This window comes from Pteropus medius, unplaced genomic scaffold, assembly GCF_902729225.1.
Source record: "Pteropus medius unplaced genomic scaffold, Ma_sr-lr_union100, whole genome shotgun sequence".
Lineage (NCBI taxonomy): Eukaryota > Metazoa > Chordata > Mammalia > Chiroptera > Pteropodidae > Pteropus > Pteropus medius.
This window is the reverse complement of record NW_024350319.1, coordinates 27030102-27053540: the sequence shown is the minus strand read 5'-3', so window position 1 is coordinate 27053540 and position 23439 is coordinate 27030102. Positions and strand designations below refer to the sequence as shown.

The window sequence follows — 23439 nt, the reverse complement described above, 5'->3', positions numbered from 1 at the left end:
TATGTTCTTTTCGGAAAACACATTGATGAAAGGACTGGATGGGCTTTTTATAAATCATTAAGAAATATTCTAGTTTTGTACCTAATGTCAAGACTGTTTAAGAAAAAATACTCACCATTGAAAACCAAACAAATGTATTTATAATGCTGTTTTTTTTTTGTCCCCTCTGCACCTAACCCTACTGGCATTAAATGTCCTTTTCTCAGCTTACATTTAGAACTCTGCCAGTTGTTTCCTCAGAGTGCACAGTAATGAAGTGGTCTTTCCCCTGACTGTCTAAGTAGTTTTGGTTTGGTCCCTACCTTATTTGGCAGTGCCTAATAAAAGCTGGTTGAAGGGAGTATGCTGTAGCCAGCTATCAAACACCTTGTCATGGGTAAACTTTAAGTCTTGCTAAATGAGTGAAATTTTGCCCCAGTCTTGCCTACTCACTGACTGGGATAACTCCTGTGGGTTCTTTAGGACTTCCCTCTGGCGTTGTCTTCTCTAGAAAACTATTCTTCATATCTCCCCCAACCCCTGCCCCATCAAAGAATGTCATAGGCTGGCTTGCCCAGGATGCAGATTCTGAGATGAAGGGATTTTACTGGAGAGTCCTCTTTGGAACAACACCTGTAAAGGAGCAAGGAAAACTGTTAGGGGAGAGGGAGAAGACGAACTGCAATGCAGTTGCAAAAGCATTCTCAACTAACCCTGGGGATGTGAAACTGAGATAGCGCTTTAGAGAGATCCAGCCAGGGACATGGGATGTGGGCGCCCGGGTGGGATGCATGACCTCTTAGGTAAGGCAGCTTCCTCAGTAGAGGGCAGAGAGACGCGGCTTTTAGTTGTCAGCAGGCAAGGCTCCTGGCAGTTGCAGGCTGCCAGTGGGATCAGGGCGCCACACCATGGTGTCCACTATAATTGGTCTAGCAAAAGTTCTTAGGGATTCAGGGCGCACATTGCAGTGTATTGTGATGGTGCATTTACATGTCTGTCTGAGACTATGGGCTCCTTGGGGCCAGGTGTACCTTATTATATCATGTATTGTATCTCCAGCATCCAGTAAAAACATACATGGTACACAATAGGCACGTGATAAATGTTGAATTTTTTGGAGGAAAGATGTTTACTTGTTTCACCTTGTAATCGCAGTAGGCAGGGAGTTTAATGTGTCACACTGTCCTCCAAAAATGAGGTTTAGAAAATCTTGTTTTCGGTCCCACTCTGGAGAAGCTTTATGACTTAGGCTCGAGAGTGAAAACCCTAGAGGACACAGTTTGGGCAAAGCAGGGAGCCTGAACGTATGCCAGATGAACTGATCATAAATAGGAACAGAGAAACATATGTTGAGAATGACTCTGCCCAGGAGCAGTGGGCAGTAATGGCCAAAAGCCTCTAGGCATTGTTTTCCCTTCAGCCCTTCTGTATTCACAGACATGACTCAGAGGCTGGCATTCAGTGCAAGCTTTTGTGGAGCTGCCTCTGCTTCCAGCAGGCCCCAAAGTCAATAGGCCACAGACTTACCGCCAGAGTTAGGTAAGAAAAAGAATTGAAAGGCGGCAACATCAACAGGAAATAAAACATTTTTATTGAATATCCATGTAATATGTTAAGTCATTTTAACAACAATCAGAAAACTACTATGGAATTCACTACACGAAGTGAAACAAAATTTAAACCACCTCATCAAAAATGAAGGTAAAATACAGCTAAAGGAGTTGGCTCGGGCCGCGAGCCATATGGCAGAAGAAAACACCCCAACATTTCTACAAGGTACAGAGAAAACCCACACATAGAAACACTCAAGCAGGCAGTAAATATACACAAAGGCAACTAGGATCTTTCTAGAGCATCAGATTCTAATACTTTACACAGCTTTGTCAGAAAGGTACATGTGGCTTATCTGAGGATGAATCTTGGTCTTAGAGCAGGTTCGGTCACTGAAAGATGGCATAGTACCAACTAATTCTATGGTGACAATATCCCATGTCTGGCAGTGTTGCAAGAGAATGCATTAGTAGTACTTTAATGCAAGAAATAATGTGTATTCAGCAGCTCGAACCTGCTTGTTTTAAAGTGTTGTTTTAGTGTGAACAACTTAAAGCTGAATACAGTGAAATTAAATGTCAGTTTCTGGTATTTAATGAATTTTAAAAGTCAATCGACTCCCTCTCTTTGGTAGTGTTTGGTCCATTATATTAGAAAGATTCTCTTTTGACAATTCTGTTCAAACCAATATTTAATCTCACGTCAGGACTTGGTGCATTTTCTGTTATCTATGTTTTTTAAAAAGTATGGACCATCCACAGAGGAGGGAGATATTATTTTTCATTCGTTCTTTGTGTCTGTCCCAGTTCTAGAGTTTGCTGTGACTGGGTTGAAATGTCAAAGGGCTTGCCTCTTCTTTGATGAGGAAAGAATAATGACAGGAATTCTAGTTTTATTAGGAAACAGCTAACCTCATGTTCGAAGCCTCCCATCAGCCCTTTTTTGAATTCTCTTGAGTTTTTAAAAAAATGTGGCATGATACCATAAAGTCTGAACATGAGGCTAGTGCTTAGTTTTCCTCCTTTTGGTTTGGTGTTTGTGAAGATCAGCTTTCACTTCAGAGCATCACTACTCCCTGTGGCCTCGGAGTTAGATGGGCCACAGAAGTGAGTGGGAGAAAAGACTTGCCGTAGTGTGAGATGCTAGGCTGCTCTTTTACAGACTGGTCTACCACAGTGGGGAAAAACATGGAATATTGCACAGTGCTTGACAAAATGCTGTGTGTTCCACCCCATTCTGTGAATCTTCCTTGTCCTATGCATAGCTTTTCAGTTCTGAATTGGTCCTTTGTAATGAGAACTGTTTGTGCTACACACACCTTGGGCAGTGCAGTAGAAGGGAATGGCAGTATTGTTTACAATATCACTACGGGGTAAATTGAGTGCTATCCACTGAGGAAACTACGTGTCTAAGCACACACGGCAGTCACAGTGTTACACAGAGCAGTCCTTGAAGACTCTTATGGAATGACTAGTAGCTTCATAATAGTGCCATTTACTACATAATAACATTGAAAACATTTAAAAACTCCTCCTAAATCAAGCATCTAGAATACATAAGAGGTTGCTTCAGTTTTCTAGAACTTGTTCTTGGTTTTGTTTCACCTTTTTTTTAAAGGACAAATTAAAACTTATTTAAGTAAAAAGAGCATATAAAAAGATCACTAGTTGTCTGTTTTGGCTTAATTGAAGTGCATTCAGAACTATGGCTAATTGTTTATTTCTTCATCTTTTGATGGGATTACAATACTGTCTGTTTACCACAAAGTAATTTTGTGTAATAAGCACAGATTGCTGTGTTAAAAATATTCTGCATTCCTTCTAATCTGGTTTTGTATAATAAAATATTTTGTTACAAAGTCTAGTGTGCAAACCTTTCGGAATATTAGAGATGTGAAGTCTGGAATAGAATTCACAGGATGCACATTTTGTATAAAGGTGATAACGGAGAGCTACTTTTTTTCTTTTTTAAATAGTCAGGCAATATTTCAGAAATGCTGACTTCTCCCCTCAGCTTCTTCCCACCCACCCCCATCCCTAAACAAATGCACACACACATGCACGCACACACATGTGCATAAACACACACACATTGAACACCATCATATTGTTAATCTATATGCAGTAATATGAAGTCATTAACTCCTGTACAGTTGTTTCTTCAAATGTGAGAGTGAAGCCCTGGTTTTAGCTTTGTAGATATGTACAGACAGATGCGATTCTGTTTTGTGGCTATGCTTCCTGAAGATCGGCCTGGATGCTGCTCAGATCATACTAATTTGCCTGTGAAGAAATTCTATAAAATTGGATTCACCCACCAAATATGTGGTGTAAGTGTATCTTGGTACGCAAATGATTCAATAGAAAGCTCAAGTTTAAGTTGTCCTTTAAGATGTCAGTTTCACTGTGCTAGTGCCTTACGAGTTGATATTTTTGCTGGAATGCAGACGATACTATATTTACCATATAATATATTATCAGCTCTCCTATATCTCAGTCAATTTACATAGTTTAAAATAGAACATCTTATTAAAAACATCTAGATATACACAGATTAGGAAACGCTTACAACATACAAATACACAAACTAGAAATAAATCTTTAGCATACTGGTATATACAACAGTGTGATACAATAAATTATTTCAGTCATGCTCTATCTACACATCATATTGCTTAAAAGAAGAGTAGATTTGGAGGGCAGTGGTATGATGAAGGACTCAGGGGCTCTCTATGTTTAAATCTGTGCAAATAAAACAGGATTTGAAGTACCACTGAATTGTGTTAGGAATGCATGGCTGGAAAAATGAAAGGACCCATATTACTGAGGTATTTACAGATACTGGCTAAAGAGCACTATGTGGGCAAATGCAGAAAGGCTTCTTTCCTTTACTTCTTGACTGCCAGCATGGCGTCAACTTCCTCCTCTACCTGTAGGGTGTGCCACTGGGCAATGGGTCGCCTGGGGTTGGCCAGCATGTCTGACCAATGTCGCAGCTCCGCCCCGGTGCTATTGTAGCCCACAAAGACTTTGCCGATGGCATCGTTCTTGCCAATCTTGTCATAGTCCAAAACAGTTACCACCACTTGCACTTTCTGAAAGAGGACACAAAATAAATATCAATCGCCCAGCTCTAGAGATATGTCCCTAATGCAAAACTTCCCTGAGATCCAAGGAATTGAAAATAAGAAGAATCAATCTCCAAACAACAGGACAAGGCTAAAAATGACCTGAATATGTAAATCCGAGTCATCCCTATTTTGCCATTAGTACATTATCATCATCACTGTTGTCATTGTCGTCATCTCCGGTATCTTCAAAATCCTCAAAAAATGTTAATTTTTATTATGTATTTGGCACTATTCTCAGTCTTGAAATGAACTACTCATTACTTCTCACAGTAGATGGTATTAACATTGCCATTATATAGATCAGATGCTGAAGCTCAGAGAAATTAAGTAACTTGCTGGAGATCATACAAGGAATGAGTTGTTTGGTTTTCAGAGTCCATGCTGTAAACGACCATGCTCTAAAGGACCATGCTCTGTTGCCTATGTCAACTTGTATCCACCTCTAAATCCATTCGTTTCAGTTGTCTCATCAGTGAAATTTCTAGCCTTGGTACTCTGACCTTTCTTTTTTGGTTATAATTCCCAAAGCAACCATGTACTGCAATCCCATTTTGGGGGAGGGGAGGAAGAGCCAGCATTTTACATAAGACCGATACAGAATTTTGTTGTGAGTATAAAATGTGACAGTAGAGTGAATGTCTTTAAAAAATAGTAACCGAGTAAATCTAATTTTTCTCTTTCATACATTCAATACACATTTGCTGAGTAACTACTACTATGTATCTGGCACTGATATCAAATGGAAATAACCTTTTAGGCCATATATGATTTATTTCAGTGATTCCATTAGGTTTTGACGTTTTATTTAGTAACTTCTTCTTTGAACTGAACTGAGAAAAGCAAACCCATAACATTATGAAGATATGAAAAAAAACCCTTTTTAAAAGCACATTTCAGTTCTGCTTCCTAAGGAATAAATATGCTTAGTTGAAATATGCAGTGGCTCCAATTTAGAAACTAAGGGCAAAGATAAAGGAAAAGTTTAGAGTAAAGTAGAATGAATACTATTTGGTGGCCACTGTTAAAAAGAGCAGAAAATGTAATGATGGAAGCTAGAGACAGATGGAGCTCCAGCTGAGTTACGGCCCTTTAGTGTAGTTTTTACTCCGAGGACTGCATTCGTGCACCAACATGAGAGAGAAGGTGCCCAGATACAGCTTCAGATCAGAGGAAATGATCACTTTTCAGTGTGGAATTTAGAACGTAAAATGCCATACACTAGCAGTTAAGGAAACAAACTTCTAACTTCCTTTGTGCAGCCTTAGATCGATTCCATTGTCAAGGGAATTACCTGTCCACTGGATGGTGTTTGGAACTGAGAACAGAATCAGCGTGGTTCTGAGGACTTTTCCCATGGGAGTTCATCAGGACAGGGTCATGTTGCAGGGAGAGAGGCGGGGCATTGGGGGCAGTGTGCTCCAAGATAACAAGAATTATTGGAGGTTGAAATGAAGAGCTGGAGTGGGTTTTGATTATTCTCCTAGGAGTGTATTGATTAGTAGCAGTCAAATATCCTTACGAGGGCCTTGGATTAATTTTTCTAGCTGCATATGTAGTTTATACGCTTTTTTTTTCTCTTTTTTTGTGGGGGGATGCTACATTTTCATGTGCTTTTAGATGTCGGCATATTTCATTTCTTTCATATTTTATAGGTGTAGAGATAGAACAACAGATAATCTTACAACCTTAGGATAAAGAAAATCTAAACCCCTATCATAGCATATAAAATGTTCAATTATTTTCTCTAGGGAAATGCAAAGACTGGGAGAGCAGCCTCTTGGGAGGAAAAAAAAAAACAGAACAAATTGACTCAAGGAGCAGAGGAGGAGGGATGCAGTCAAAGGCGTGCTCATTATTTTCGTGCCTAATGTACTCTACATGGGGCTCAGGCTCTCTCTGTGCTGATGAAATGTTATCTGCTTCAGAATGCTGCCTCAGAAACCCAGCATATGTCTTGTTTTTCATGTGTTTCATTTTCAACATATTTGCATTGCTGCAATTTATAGTTGAAAAGGGACATTTATTTATATTTTTTAAATGTATAGAATTATAGCTCAAAGGGGAAGGTTTACAAAAGAATTTTTCATCTCAATGCCCTGCCTTGCATTGTTTTGTGGAATTAAAAAAACAAAATGCCAGGAGGTGTTCGTTTCCATAGGAAGAAGGTCTTAGAACTCAAAAGAGTTCACTGAACAAATACTGCAGAATAAATTGTTGGGGAAAATTGAATGTCTTAGGGGTTTGCCAGTGGGTCTAAAGCAGTGAGCTCACTGGTTTGGGCTAGTGAACAAGTGATTGTGGACAGGGAATCAGTGTCCTCTGCAACATCATTTACTTATATAACAGATGCTGAAAGTAAATAAGATGTATAATTTGCTGCCTTGGGAAAATGTATATAAAAACCATGAACCAATCAGGATTGTGGGATTATTGATTTTTTAAAAGCTTCCCTATACAATATAGTAACTACTAGTCACATGTAGCTGTTTAAATTTAAATAAATTAAAATTAAAGTTTCTCAATCACATTAGTGATTGAGATGCTCATCACCCACCAGTGGCAGGTGGCTGCCATCAAGGACAGCACAAATGATAAACATTTCCATCCCCACAGAGTTCTATTGGACAGTGCTGATTTAAATATTGCTTTAATCTTATCATTAGATCCATTTTCTAATAAAATGTTAATTTGAAAAAGAGACAACATTAGCATTGTGAATAGTAATGATGAGAGCCTTTGCTGAGTGTTCTTATGTACTCGGCACTGTTCCAAGTGCTTTTATATGCATAATCTTACTTTATGTGGATTCTGTTATTATTTCTATTTTATATTTGAGGAAATTCTAAGCCTTAGTTTCCTTATATATAAAATTGGAATAATAATGGAAACTCATAAGGCTCTTATAAGGATTAAATGAGATTATGCCTATAAAGTGCTTAATTTGAGCCTAGGCACTAAATAAACATACAATAAATGTAGCTATATTATATTAGCTTTCTTCATAAAATAAAGTTTTGGTTCATTCATAAGATACTATAGTCTAAGAATAGATTAAAATTAAAAATATGCAATGGAAGAATATTTGCTGACTTCTGCTATTCTGGACCTTTAGAAAGTTCCAAGTTATAGTTTTGATGCCTACCTTTCATTTCTCCTTTAGATTACTGGCAAACTTTTATGTTACTGAAAAGATGGACCCACATCAATTATTTAATAAAATGTAAAAATAGTCTTGCTTTAAGCAATTTTACTCTGTGATATCAATTAAAGATTAGTAAGAAATAGCCCATAATTATTAGATGTAAACTCTGGATTTCAATAGTCTAATTATAGATATGAAATGAGGAAACTTTAAATATATTTAAAAATTACTAAATAATAAGGTCATATGCTATCATTGTGGCTGCACATAGCATCCTATTTTGAACATGTTAACCACAAGGTCTTTTAATAGAATACTTCCTATCATAACAATTATTATCTAGCAAATAAAGATTCCATTTTTACAAAAATACTCATCCACTCCAACTCAGAAACAGGAAGCTGAATTTAAACAATTAAAAATACTACTTAGCCTAATTTTCTTTTGTTGTCTTTTAATAATGAAAAATTAAAGATGCATATTTAGTGTCAACCAAAATATTTCTCTTATCTCTATTTTTTTTTTTTTTTTTTTACTATAAAGATATGATAAGAACAATTTACACATGATAGCCTGGGACTAAATAGTGAAAGTTCATTTGCTCTTGGCCTTTTAATCTTTGTGGATGTACTTTTTGGGTTAGCAGAGTTTTTCTGTTGATTTTCTTTTTCCCACATTGTTTCTGCTCAACAGAACTCCAGCTGTTTTTGGCTGATGAATCAGCACATTCTGTGCTGTATATTTTATCTTTTCCCTCTTCATGTAGCTTTAGCATCAAATGTGCATGGGAATAAGAATGGCATATCTAATGAAGGCATGTCACTGATAATTTACAAGATCTGTGTGTTTAATTTGTATGATCCGAAAAAATAAAATTCAATGGGAAGATAAAATTATGTTTGACATTACCTGGATTTGCTCAAAGGGTACTTCAAAGCTGAATGACTCATTGTAGTAGGGGTTAAGTGTGTTCTTTTTAATTGTTGTCTTTTTCTTCTTCAGCCTCTTACCATTCTGCATCAGATGAATCTTTACATAAGGATCTGAAAAATAAAAAGGAAAACTTTAGGGGATTAGAGACATACACTGTAGATTATAATTTAGTTTATAAAAAGACCAAGTATTCCCAATAGGAAAATAATTGTATAGCACATAATTATTATTTCTAAAATTTCATATTTACTTGGGAGATTTAAAGTAACCAATGTACCATATATTTTGCCATAGTATTGTCAATATTTATAGTAAGATTTAGGAGAAGAGAGCAGTGGTGCGCTGGTAAACCAGCTCTTTGAGGAAAGAAAGTTTTTACATGTAGCACTGCCAGTGTCCATGGTATCAACACTCTCAGTAGCTGATTTCAAGCTACTAACAGTTTAACAACTGGCTTACTCAATTCCTGAGAATTTAATAACTGGCTCTTGTGAGCTGGCAAAGAATTGGCTGCAGTGAACATTATATAGGAATAACTTGTAATAGAGGACAAAAGAGTCACTTAATTTATTCATTTACTCAGCCAATGTTAATTAGGTCTCAGTCCTTCCCTGTTTTCATGATGGAACTTCAGGCTTGTGGGGAAAATAGACAATAGACTTGTAAAGAAAAAACAAGCAATGAACTTATAAGTTGGGAAGACTGCTTTGGAAGAAAAGAGTAGAATAGAAATATGATAGAGACTACCAGGATTAGTATGGTGAGTCTAAGGCAGAAATGAAATTCTTAGATCACTCAAGTAAGATCTCTCTAAGGAAGTAACATTTAAACTGAGATAAGAAGGTTGAAGGGCAACGTGTGTGTGCATGTGTGTGTGTGTGTGTGTGTGTATGTAAGGGAGAGAGAGAGAGAGAAAGAGAGAGAGGAATATCTAGGAATTGTGCCAGAACATGCCTATGAAGACTAGGTAAAGAAGATCTTAAATGGTTCAGGGAAAGGAGAATAAGTCACTATGCACATAGATAATGAGAAAAGGAGCAGAAGATTCCCTTAGCATTTTCCCCAAAGCCTCATTAGGTAAAGGTAAAGTACTAAGTAAGTCACTAGAGGGGTGAGATGATTCCCATTCACAGCTCTAATTACTAATGGATGAATGACCTACCTTCAGGTCACCAAGAACCAATGCCCAGGTTTGATAGGAAAATCTCTCTACTGTTTTCTTAAACATTTTTCTACTTCATATGTAATGCATGTTCATTATAGAAAAAAAAACCAGAAAGCAATGATAACAAAACAACAACAAAAAAAGAGGAACTTTTAAATCATCCATGATTTTATTCCCCTAAAGTAACCACTGCTAAGCCTTCCAAAATTTCTTTCCTCTCAGAACACGCAGAGCTGGGAGGAACTTTACAGATAATCTAGTCTATCCACATATTTTTAGACAATAAAACAGCAGACCAGAAAAAGTTGTTTTTTTCTCCTTCTTCCCAGCTCCAGTAGAACCTAACTCCTGAAGGAAATACGGTCTGCCATATTCACTAATTGAATTTACTAAATAGTACTTTGCACTATTCAATTTTTGTGAAATAAATAAGTGCACCTTCTTTAGGGCCTCATAATCTGAGGCTCCTTACTCTCAGTCCTGTCTTCTTCCCATTGTCCCAAATCCTGCATTACTTGGATATGTGTAGCTTGGGTTTTTGTTTGTTTGTTTTTGTTTTTAATGCTACATCCAGCCAAGGGGCTCATGATGAAGATTTTCATCAAAATGAAGAATATCTTTAAAAACCAGACCTAGAGATGAGAAACCAGCTCTGGCAGCTAAATGGTTGGTCAGTTATTGTAAATAATTGCAAAGAAAGGGGAAATGTGGCCTTTTTAAAAAACTGATAATCTGTCTTGCTGTTCACAGCTAAGATTGATTTTTGGTTGAGAGACTTTGTTTATGAAATTCCTTGGCTCCTCCATCCCATTGCCTTGTACATCTACAAAATGGTCAAGCCTCCAGTTGCTTTTTGGCACCAACACTCAAATACTAAATACCCCCCAAATCAATGTTTATGCCTCCTATGTTTGTGCATTGAAACTTCAACCTAACTAAGGCAGAGGTTTTCTCAAGAGAAGCATGATGACTATGTATTCATTTAACACAGTAAATGACAAGAAAATTCTTTATGCATCTGCCATTTGATGAAGTGAATTAAAAACCCAAGATAGTTTCAGATTTTGATATGAGCTCTGACGTGATGTGATCAATGCTTTGGGGAGAACACGGTAATTTGGAAAGGGTGACCAGCAAAGTCCTCACTGAGGAGGCCAGGTTTGAGGTAAGAACTGAATGACAGGAAGGAGCCAGTGATCTGAAGACGTGGTGGAAGCTTGTACCGGCCAGAAAGAGCAGGACACGTGAAGGCCCTAAGGTGCACGTGCTTCCACGTGTCTGTGGAATGAAAAAAGACAAGGGGAGAGAGGCAGCTGGTAAGGTCAGTGAGGTAACTGCTGATCTGTGACTTTTATAAGCAAAATCTGCCAATTCTGACAATGATTCAGAGGTATTCGGTTGTTTCACAATACTTAAAAGAGAAGACAGAGGCCTGGAAAAGGAGCAGGTTTGGACCTGTTATGAATAGGCAGTGTCAGTTTTTGCCTTTGCAGATTCATTCTGATACAGGTACCAAGGAAACTTAGTTTGCAGGCAAAATTCCCATCTTAATCATGACCAAGGCTGACGGTAGCTCAGAGATCTTATTTTTTTTTTTCACTCAGCTTTATTGAGATATAACAGATATAACATTTTGTAAGTTAAAAGTGTATAATGTGATGATTTGATATACATATGTATTGTTAAGTGATTATCACAATAAGGTTAGTTAACACATCTATTCATTCATGTAATTACAATTTTTTTTGTGGTGAGACCATTTGAGGTCTACTCTCTTTGCAGCTTTCAAGTACAAAATATACATTGCCAACTGTAGTCACCATGCTATACGTTATATCTCCAGATCTTATTATTCATCTTATAACTGCAAGTTTATACATTTTGACCAATATCTCATTTCCCTCATGACCCCAGTTCCTGACAACCACCATTCTATTTTTATGAGTTTGAATTTTTTTAATAGATTCCATATATAAGTGAAATAGATAATACAGTATTTGTCTTTCTCTGTCTAACTTATTTTACTTAGCATAAAGCCTTCAGGGTCCATTCATATTGTTGCAAATGGTAGGATCTCCTTATTTTTTATAGCTGAATAATATTCTATTCTCTCTGTGTGTATATATATACACTATTATATAGAATTTTATTATATAGTATATTACATATACTATATATATATATATATATATATATATATATATATATATATATATATCTTTTCCTTATCCATTTACTCACTGATGGATACTTGGATTGTCTCCCTATCTTGGCTATTGTGAATAATACTGCAGTGAACATGGGGATGCACATATCTCTTTGAGATAGTAATTTTATTTCTTTGAATATATACCCAGAAGTAGAATTGCTGGATGAAATGGTAGTTCTATTTTTAACTTTTGAGGAACCTTCATACTGTTTTCCATAGTGGCTGAAACAATTTATATTCCCACCAACAGTGCACGAGAGTTCTCTTTTCTCCATGTTCTTGCAAGCACTTGTTCTTTCTTGTCTTTTTGATAATAGCATTCTAACAGGTGTGAGTGGTATCTCATTATGGCTTTGATTAGCAGTTCTCTCATGCTTAGTGATTTTGAGTGTCTTTTCATATACTTCTTGGCCATTTGTATGTCTTCCCTGGAAAAGGATCTATTCAGATCTTCTGCTTCTTTTTAATTGGATTTGTTTTATTTTCCTCCTTTCCTTCCTTCCTTCCTTCCTTCCTTCCTTCCTTCCTTCCTTTTCCTTTCCTTCCTTCCTTCCTTCCTTCCTTCTTCCTTCTTTCTTTTCTTTTTCTTTTCTTTTCTTCTTTCTTTCTTTCTTTCTTTCTTTCTCTTCTTTCTTTCTTTTCTTTCTTCTTTCTTTTCTTGTCTTTTCTTCTCTCTCTCTCTCTCTCTCTCTCTCTCTCTCTCTCTCTCTGTTGACAAGTATGAGTTCCTTATATATTTTGGATATTAACTCCTTATCTGATATATGGTTTACAAATATTTTTCTCCCATTCCATAGGTTGTTACAGGTCTTATTCTTTATCAACTTTTGTGCCTGGATAAATCTTCACTGTTTAAACCTGATATGTTAAGTACCTGAGGTGAGCATATTTGAGTATCTTCTTGGTCCAGTGATCGGAAGTATTTGATTGCTTCTCTATTTTATCCAGTCTTCTCAATTTTTATACACTCCTTAATTGGCTTGGTTACCTAAGTGTCCTCTGGAAGTGTCTGTCCTTTCATTATACTGAAGTCTTGTTCTGAATTCTTGTCCCTTTGGAGATGGCCCTAATCCCTTGATTAGCTCATTAGTAACTTCTTCTGAGATCTAGACTTTGCTCCTATCTCAACTATGGTTGAGTTTTCTAAATGGAAAATTTACCCACCTGAGTCACACTCATGTTTTTAGGACATACATTGTACAGCAAGGATCACTTCTTCTACAAAGTAGGGCTCTAAGTAATTAAATTTGTTCTGTTTTAGGGGCTCTTCTATAGAACAAATTCTTGTCAATTCAGTTTCTTGGTGGCTTAGAAGTCCTGGTTGTTGCTTAAAAGGACATAATTTTATGGAAATGGTAAAACAGACTGTAATAAGAATCATTAAGGTTGCTTTTGCTTTTCCTGAGTACAACTGCTGGATACCATGAGTGGCATCTAAACTTCTATTAGGTTTTTGTAAACATGTAAATAGCATGGGGAAATATGCAAGCTACAAAACTGGGCTACTGTCCTCAGGGATTCCATATCTCTATGGCTGAATTGCTTCATTCTGTTCCCAAAAGAAGCACCCATGAGACTCTTCATCATCGAAATGCCAACGACCCTTCTTCAACACCATTTAGATAATCCCTGTTACAGCTGTCGAAACAACTGTAAGACTTGAGACCTTTGCTTCTTTTATTTGTTTAATTTATCTTAAAAAACGAGTAGGGTCTTTTTGTTTTTCTTACTTTGGTAAAAAGAAAGGTCTCTTTTTCTGATGTCTGTCTAGTTTCTAATAGTGTATGATTGTAACTTTTCACTTCTGGAAAGTGATAAACTGGAAAGAAGGTTTTTCATTCCCAATAATAAACTGCAGGTACAATGAGTGCAGATTCATCATCTCATTTTGGATGATTTTCAGGTTTATCATTTGGTTTCGTTATCAATGTAGCACCGCTTCCCTTGAATAACCTTTCGTCAGGTTTTCTTTTTATATGAAATCAGCTTAACTGGACTTTACTTCCTTTCTGTCATAATAGCTGTTATGACTTGGAGGTTTTTCAGGACACTGTAATGAAATGACCTCAAACTTTTCTATGTTGAAAAGCCTTTTTAATTTACAAAATTGAGGCTTTTGTTTCTAATGTTCACGATTATGGCAGGATGAACAATAACTCCCCTAAAAGATGTGCACATTCTAATCCTCAGAACCTGCAGATGTGTCAACTTATATGGCAAAAGGGACTTTGCAAATGTGATTAAGGTTAGGAATCTTGAGAAGATTATCCTGTTTTATCAACGAGGGCCTGTCCTAATCATGTGAGTCCTTAAAAACAGAAAACCTTTCCTGGCTGTGGTTAGAAAGAGATGTGACAATGGAAGAAAGGCCAGAGATATGCCACATTGCTGGCTTTGAAGATGGAGGGGGGGGTGGGGGGGGGTGCCAAATACAAACCACAGGCAGGTGGTCTCTAGAATTTGGAAAAGCAAGGAAATAGATTCTCAACTGGAGTCTCCAGAAAGCAATGCAACCTTGCTAAAACCTTGATTTTAGGTCAGTGATACCTATGTCAGACTTCATACCTTCAGAACTACAAGATAATAAACATTATTTTTATAACTAAAATGTGATACACACACACACACATGAATATTATTCAGCCATAAAATCAATAAGGAAATCCTGCCATTTGCTGTTTTTAAAACTAAATGTGAGGTAGTTTATTATGGCAGCAATAGAAAACTAATACAACAACCAAAGTTGAAGAGAGGATTATTTTGTTTATCTAGCAAGGTTTGAGGATGAGAATTAAATCTAAATAGGTCTAGAAAATGATCTTTTGGAAATAATTTATATTCTTTCCAGTCTTCTAAAAATGATTACTCTGTTCTGCAAAGCATAAACTTTCAAATAGTTTATCTTTTTAATTTAAAAAATGTTAACTAGAGCATACAATCAGAAGATAATAGTTATGTACAGATGTTTCAGGAGTCATGGTAAGTTAGTGAAAATGAATGAAATGCTAACTGAGAATAATTTGTAAAGTAAGATCCATTACAAGGTTTAAGATAATAATGGTCCTTTATATTTGTAGAGTAGTTTAAGATTATAAATGATTTTAAATTTTGTATTATTATCTCTCTCTCTCTCTCTCTCTCTTTTTTTTTTTTACACGTACAGCACCTGGTCTTCCTAGGTGGTCTCCCATCTAAGTACTAACCAGGCCTGACCCTGCTTAGTTTCCTAGATCAGATGGGATTGGGCTTGTTCAGGGTGGCGTGGCTGTAGACTATTATTATCTCTTTTAATCTTCACAACAATCCCAGTGAGGAAACTGGGGCTTAGAAAGGCTGCTCTCCCCGCCCCCAAGCAGTCAAACCATGGTCTTCTGACTCTGAACCTGTTGCTCTTTATGATGTGTCGGAAAAACAATTCAGTATAGTATTTACAGGTATAGACTCTGAAGCCAGACTAACTTGAATATTGGCTCTGCTACTAGCTCTGTGGTCTTGGACAAGTTATTCAACCTCTTTGTGCCATAGTTTCTTCAAGTTAAAGTGGTGAGAATGATGATACCTACCTAGCTCATAGAGTTACAAAGATTAAATTGAGTTACTATGTGGAAAGTGCTTCAAAATGTGCCTGCCTGGCACGTATTACTAATAACTATTATCATAGTTTTGTGTAAGGGCTGACATCTAAGTCACGTCCGATATCCCTTCAACTCACTTTCCTGAATTGGCATTCACCATCAGCAAATGGGAAAAACTCTTCATTTCCTGCAGAAGTAAGTCAAGCTGCTCCAAGTGCCAGATTTACTTCTGAAAAGAAGCATATCCCCTCTAAACAACGGGTTCATTAATGAAGAATTTAATTAAGAATTTAATCACATATGAGATGAAAGAGAAAGGGAGAGCTTCTTTCATTACGTTTGCACGTATGTATGAGATGGTCTTGAGGTCTGAGAAGAAAAACTAATTCAACATCTTGTAGTTTTCTCCTGCTCCTGAAGTCAATAGATCAAATTACGCAGAGTGGAAAAGTTAAACTTGAGAGTTCTGAGTGTAATCCTATTACCGAGGCTCTAGAATAGTGAGTTAAAACTACGATTTTTTGAGCTTTCTTTCCAGATATTGAAGCCAGATAATGTCAATACATTTGGGCATATTATGTATGAAGCATCCATTTTCCTTATGTTGCTTAAAATGAAGAAACAGAGAAAAGGAAGCCCTCACCTTTGAAATTTGTTGTTGTTCTTGGGGATAGAGTACTATCCATTAGTTATTGGAGAGGGGTAATATCTATACTTCTTCCCTTATTTTCTGTTAATTCCTTTCTACTGTGAGAAAAATTTATAGTCTTATTCCTTCCTTCTGTTTTCTACCTAGCCTTAGAACTAACTCCTCTCTTTTTTTTTAACTCCTTCCTATCAAAAGGGAGGAATAGGAAATCATTGTATTAAAGCTATAGTAAGATGGTTTGCTGAGTCATTTATTGTATGTCACCACCAAGACAGTGAAACTTGGAAGCACTGACTGTGCCATGTGATAAGAGGCTCCCGGGGCCCCAGAATGAAGACTAGATGAACGCTTTGCACAGTGGCCATTTTCAGGGATCAGGATATAGACATAGTTTGACTGGTTTTGTGATTACTCAGTCAGCTCCAGCTTAGGAGCGACTCTCAAGGTGGAGGGGTGATTCTACAGCTCTGCCAGCTGAGCAGCCCCTTCATGGTGTGGATCTGGTGTCAATATTTTTGTTTATTTTGTCCCTATTCAGGAACTAATTTTGAGTGGAAGACCTCTTATATGAGTCTTCCAAGATTGGTAGGAATTTCCTTTCTCAAGCGTTTCTTCCAATAACCAATTCCTAGCAGGCCGATCTAGTTTAATATTTATTTAGCTCTAGGTAGAGTGAGCTATCACTTACACGTGCATCCTATCCCACTCACCTGCATCTGATATTTCCTGGATTCAATGAATCTGTCACCTTCTTTTGGTCAGGGATTAAGAAGGGTAATGACATATATATGCTCCTATTTTTCTGCTGTTTCAATTACTGTTCTTCTCTACCATTTATCATGCTGTATGAAGGCTTGGTTGACTTGACTTTGTCTATGAAAGGGATGAGAATGCAGAGGTTGGGTATAGCAGTTCGAAAAACCCTAGAAGTTCTCTCTCTTCCAGGGAATTATTGATACCACTTTCACTGGCATTGTCCACTTGTTACGGGCTAGATGTTGGTGTCCTCTCAAAATTTATATTGAAATCCTAAACCCTAATGTGATGGTATTAAGAAGTGGGGTCTTTGGGAAATAGGTCATGAGGGTGGAGACGTATAAGAAGAGATATGAGAGAGATATCTTTCTCTCCACCATGTAAGCATAGCATGAGAAGACAGTTATAAATCAGGAAGAGAGCCCTCACCAAGAACCTGACCAGGCTGGCATCCTGATCTCATACTTACAGCCTCCAGAACTGTGAGAAATAAATGTCTCTTATTTAAGTCACTCAGTCTGTAGTGTTCTGTTGTAGATGCCCCAGCATACTGAGAGAGCACTCTTCCTACTAAATGTTCCCTTGTTTCCTCTTTTTCTCTTTGTGCTTGAGCTGACCCTTCTTTATTTTCTTCTTTCTTTTCATCTGCCCCAAGACTCTCAAAGACAAATTTATGAGCTTAATAACCTTCGATATTATTTTAACACACATTTAATAGGTTTTTTCTCTATATGACTTTTCTCATATGTCCTACGATGCAAACTTATGCTTCCAAAATAACAGCTACTTCTGTTAAACAAAGTTTCTGGCCACAGAATCTGGCACTGGAATGCAATGTCTTCACCAACGCTGGTGTCACTGGCATGTAGAGATACACCGCCCCCCAAAATATAGTGTAAACTTGGAGGAAGACTTTAGAACTAAGTATAAAATCTAATAAGTGGTTTTTCTTCATATAATTGAGATACAATGGGCAAGCTTTGCAGAAACTTAAGTACAGCCCATATGCTGTACTATAAGGTCATAACCATCTTAACTCTTCTCTTATCCTTCAGACAAGAAACCTACTGAAGTTATTATCACCACCCCTCCACCCCTTTAAGCCTGTTCCTGTGCCATGATTACAGCCTCTTGACCAAAAAGTTAGAAAGTTTGGGGCCATCTCTGATTTCTTCTTCTCCCATGAACATATGGCCATTCTGCCAATTCACCTTCATGCTGTCTCTGGTTGGTTCCCTCTTTCTAACTTGTTGCCACAACTCAAGATGAGAAATCCAATCTCTCTTGTGACTGTGCCCTCAAACTATTCTTTATATAATTGTTAATACTATATTTGATCACATCATTCCCCTCATTCAAAAGCTTTAGTGGCTTAACGACTAAAAAAATTCAAACTTTGCCATGGTATTCACAGTCCCATCCTAACTTATTCATTTCATTTTCATGAATGTTATGATCTACTCATGACCATAGTCACTATTTCTCACAGAGAATTTAAAAAGCCATGTTCTTTAACCTGAAATGCCATTTCTTTCTTTCTTCATCTTAAGTTTGGTTTAAAAATTACCTCTTTCCTAAAGATTTTACTGACGATTTTCTCAGTCAGAAACTTTCTCTTTGAAAGACAAACCTTTCTCTGTCCAGCAATATTTTCTTTTGTACTATTGCAAAGAACATATCTCTTTCTTTTCTGGTATTAGAGGGCTTCTGTGGTAATCTAATAATATAAAAAACAATATTCCTATGGGAAAATAGGTTTTGAATTCAGACCTATTGGCTTCAAGGTAAATTTTGGGAAGATTCTCCACTTGTAACATGGGATTTCTTCTATTCATACTCTAATACTCTAGCACATTGTCACTGTCTTCTTCCCTTAGGCAGTTCTGATGTCAAATGATGCTAACTTCATAGAAATATAATTGCAAAACAGCTGGCTGTAAGCAATGATCCTTTTTTTGTGAGATATAAAGGAGCCACTAAAGGCCTTTTGTATTTACTATGAGAACTAGAAAGCAGCAGTTCAAAGCCAAATAATGCAAGATGCCTGCAGTTTTCATTTTGACGATTTTGCATAATTATACTGTCTTCTTTCTTAACTATCACAATGACCATGGGCCCTTGTAACCTTGGCCTTTCCATTTCAACCAAAGATTTCTCTTAACAAGAAACGGCCTCATTTCGGCTGTTTTCTTCAATCCTGAGCTACTACCCAGTTTCTGAGTAACTTCAAGTATTATTTTTTCCATGTTTTTTTCTTCGTATAATGTTCACAATACTTGCATCAATTAGCGTTCTGAATTCTAAGTGACTGCAAACCAAAATGATATAAATTATAAAGGTAACGCATGGGCTTTTATGAAGGAAAAGTCAGAAGTAGGGCTGTGTGAAAAAGATCATTAATTGTCCTCTAAAACCAATTTTCTCCTTCTTTTTTAGCAATAGAATTCCTGAAGTTTTACCAGGGCATTAGCTGGAAATATTTCTCCCAGACTCTCTTATGACTCAGTATGGCTGATTGACTAACCTGTGGCTGTTGGAAGTGAATGGAAGTGATGTGTGTAAACTCCACAGCTTATTCTTAAAACAGTGATTCTCATCAGGGGCTACTTAGCCCCCCAGACATTTTGCAATGTTTGTAACTATTTTTGATTGTCATAACTTAGGGGGTTGGTGATATGAGCATTGAGTGGATAGAAGCCAGAGATTCTGTTAAACACCCTACAACATATAGGATAGCCCTCAACAGTAAAGAATTATCAAGCACCAAATGTCAAAAAAGCTGAAAATGAGAAACCCTGTCTTAAAATAAGCTTCATGCCCTCCACTTTTCCTTTCTTTCTTCTTGCAACTGGAACATGGATGTGGTGGGGGATCAGTGAACCAGCTTTACCCTGAACATGAAGACAATACTCTAGGAGGACAGAACAAGACAGGAAAAGATCCTGGTCCTTAGATGACCTCACAGCCCCAAACTGCCTACCAATCTTGCCCATCCACCCACTTATAGACATCAGGGTGATAAAGAATTTGAAACAGAAATTCTATCTTTTTGAGCCATTGTATTTTGGAGTCTCTTTATTCCAGCAGTTCAGACCGTTCCTTATCTGATAAAGGTTCAACTATATCAGCAAGGTCCCAGGTTTGCGTATATCTCTGCTCTATTTACTATAGAGTCCTCCTAAAATTCCATGTGATGGCCTACCCAAGACATCCTAAATTTTCCTCTTAAGGATGTAAATGACTACACCATCTACAAGTCTCATGTCATCACATTATAGTACCCAAAGGGAATAGAGTCTGTATCAGAATTCCCAGGAAAAGCCCAAGTTTAGTTTGATTGGGCTAACATAGATGAAACATCTACTGTATATTAATCTTACTGGTGAGGAGAATGTGATAAGCTAGGTTGGCTTAGTCCTGGGTCACATATCCATTCCCAAACCAATCAGGAGGGCTAGGAGGTCCTACCTTTGGAGTTGGGGGTAGGTTGAACTCTATTTTAAGCACAAGGCTAAGAATAAAATATGGTGGTTCCTTAAATGGAATCAGAAGGCTCTTATTAAGACAGTGGGGAACAGTTGGGAGGCAACCAACCAATGTTTATAGAGTTTCTTAACCTAGGGTCTCTGGGATCCCATCTGTTTAAACTTGACATTCTTTCCCACTTGAAATCAAATTCTTAGGAATGAGCCAGCAAACACTTGTATAAAGTAGTCTAGCAGTAGCAGAGACAGCAGAGTCAAAACGTGGTAGGTTTTTCTTGTGTACTTATGGACCAAGTCTATTTCATTAGCAAGCCAGTCATCTAACAGTATACAAATAATTAAATAGTAATAGGGTTCACAGAGCAAACAATTTCCAGTTCCATCACTGGCAGTTACAACATATTTACTTGAGGTTATTTTTTTAAATAAGTAATTTACAAATACTTAGAGAAGACTACACTGCAGAGCTTACGTGTCCTTATAATTTAAAATGCTCCCTGTGATGTGATGGTAAGGATGCAACATTAAAAATATATTCTGAGAAAATCTTCTATGTGAGCACAGTTTAAAAATGAATTTACATTAGTTAAATGCAGTGCTTGGTAGAAGTAAACATTACATAAGTGACTGCCACAGAGAAAATCAACCTAATTTTAATGAGACAGATCATAAAATAGCAAAGTCTGATTTAGTTCATTAATAGTGGTGGAGTGCTTTGAGGAGATAAAAACATAAGTACAAAATGCTATTATTATAAATTAAATGGAAAGCATTTAAGGTTGTGATGGAGGAAGTCACCGAATTGCAATGATCATCTCTAATGTCGCCAAATGGACTATACATGACTGCCAGCCTCTTGACTAAAAATGTAAGAATGCATGTAAAAAACTGGAGAACAGGGATACAGCAAAGAAAGATTTCACACATGTGGCATGCTTCTGGGCAGGTAAAAGAGCCATGTGAGGGCTGAACTCCACACTTAGTGGAAGAAGGAGTACATTATGTTTACAAAGTCCAAATTTTTTTCTGTTCAGTTATTAAGGTGAAATTCTTTGTCTGTAATTCAACTCTCTTCCCCCCTACTTTGGAAAATCCTTCGGGAAGGGCAAACGTGAGAGTAGGAGGGGTAGTAATTATGTTTGATTCTTTCTGGATGACTACAAAGAGTTTGGTGGAATTACCAAGTATAAACTGTTTGTATGAGCTGATTAACAAAAACAAAAACAGTAAAGCAACAATATTACAAATGGTAAATTTTGACTTTTTTTCCTCTGGAGATTTGGGCTTAGCCTTTTATTTATGCCAGATGAAAGGTCACTAGTAGGATATTTCTTTTTTCTTTTCCTTCCTTCCTTCCTTCCTTCCTTCCTTCCTTCCTTCCTTCCTTCCTTCCTTCCTTCCTTCCTTCCTTCCTTCCTTCCTTTCTTTCTTTCCTATAATATAAGACATTTCTACTTGATGAAATAACACTGTAGCATTGTTACTTGGTAACATTGCTAGGAGTTTTAAGCACATATAATATGACAAATGGATGCTACTCCTTATCCACATATAGTTTCTAGGCAATTCAACTTAAGTACAAAATGAAAACAATGTGAAAAGAGAGATGCTCTTAACACATAATATGGCTGACCAGGGTTAATGCTCTGTAGTAGGTTACCTAAGGCTCAGCAAGTTCTTGGGTTGGTTTAGCCAGAATCAATTTTACTCTCATTAATTCCCTATTCCTTTCAGATACTTGCTTTAAAATGTCCATGTGTCTTCTAAACAATCTGCTGTCTAATCATTAGAAAGTTTGTAGACCGAGACTGTCTTCAGATAACTGGGGGAGAGAATTGGAAATGTTTCCAGGTGAAGTGGAGAAATTCCTCTCCGTGTCCTCATTTTGAGTTGTTCCTAGAGCTTGTCAAGGGTCTGGGTATGTCTCCTGTGGAGTAAGGGAATGGCCCCTAAGTTCCCTTAGCTGGAAATGTCTCAGTGCTTCTTTTTCTGCTCGAAAGAGAAAAATATTTTAATGTCTTTAAGAGGGTTTCTTTCTCCTTGCTGTCTCCTTTGCTGCCTTTAAGTGACATTGCTGAACCTGTGGACCTATAAGAGGATGAATGGATGCAGCTTTCATTTCCACTTTAGGAAAAGAGATAGTGACTTTAAGACTCATTATATTGTTGATAACTCAAACTTCCTACCTTTGGGTTGAGATTTTACACTATGAATAATGTATGTCCTGTTTTTCTTTTCTTCTTTTTCATTTCTTTTCTTTCTTTTTTTCTTTTTTTTAAACAAAATTGAACACTCTGCTTGGCTCAATTATTAAGTTTCTTTATTTGAATGTTGATTTCCCTTATCCTTCTAGAGAGATATTTCATTTTCATTCATCGATGGCCAAATATGGTTCTCTTTAGTAAAGCTGTAAAACTCCATTAGAAATCAGCAGGTGCTCTGCGTGTCGAAAGAATAAGAAGCTTTGCAGGAAAGATCAACTCCTAGTTTAGTAATCTGGTTTTACATTATTATAAAGAGAAAATAAAAATAAATTATGGTTTCAATATTATACTACATATAGAAAAATGACATGGAGTAATATTCTCTGGTGATTTCACTGTTTTTTATGAAACTGGTGATTAAAGTTAATTGCTATATATCAATATTTCAGATCTCAATAAAAACTCACAATAATGTTATTGTATACACTGATTTCTTTGGCACTGACATCACAAAGATAATTCATCTCTAAATCTAGAAGAAGTGAGAGTTGGAATGTTAAAAATTTGTTATGACCCAGCAATTGCACTTCTGGGTGTTTATCCAAAGAAAACCAAAACGACAATTTGTAAATATCTACACATCTCAATATTCATGGCAGCA

The 23439-nt window shown here is 36.9% G+C and overlaps 1 protein-coding gene and 1 pseudogene across 1 annotated transcript in view; both read right to left on the bottom strand.

Annotated features, from left to right (window-relative positions):
• Window positions 1–1547: 1547 nt before the first annotated feature.
• SYT1 (synaptotagmin 1) overlaps window positions 1548–23439 on the bottom strand; it is a 479939-nt gene continuing 458047 nt past the window's right edge. The window contains exons 11-12 of the mRNA XM_039838907.1: window positions 8712–8845; window positions 1548–4624 (exon numbers count right to left, since the gene is read on the bottom strand). Of these exons, the coding sequence (XP_039694841.1) occupies window positions 4418–4624; window positions 8712–8845 (341 nt within the window). The 3' untranslated portion in view covers window positions 1548–4417. The remainder of the gene's footprint in view (window positions 4625–8711; window positions 8846–23439) is intronic.
• Window positions 15264–15382, bottom strand: LOC120583432 (uncharacterized; annotated as a pseudogene).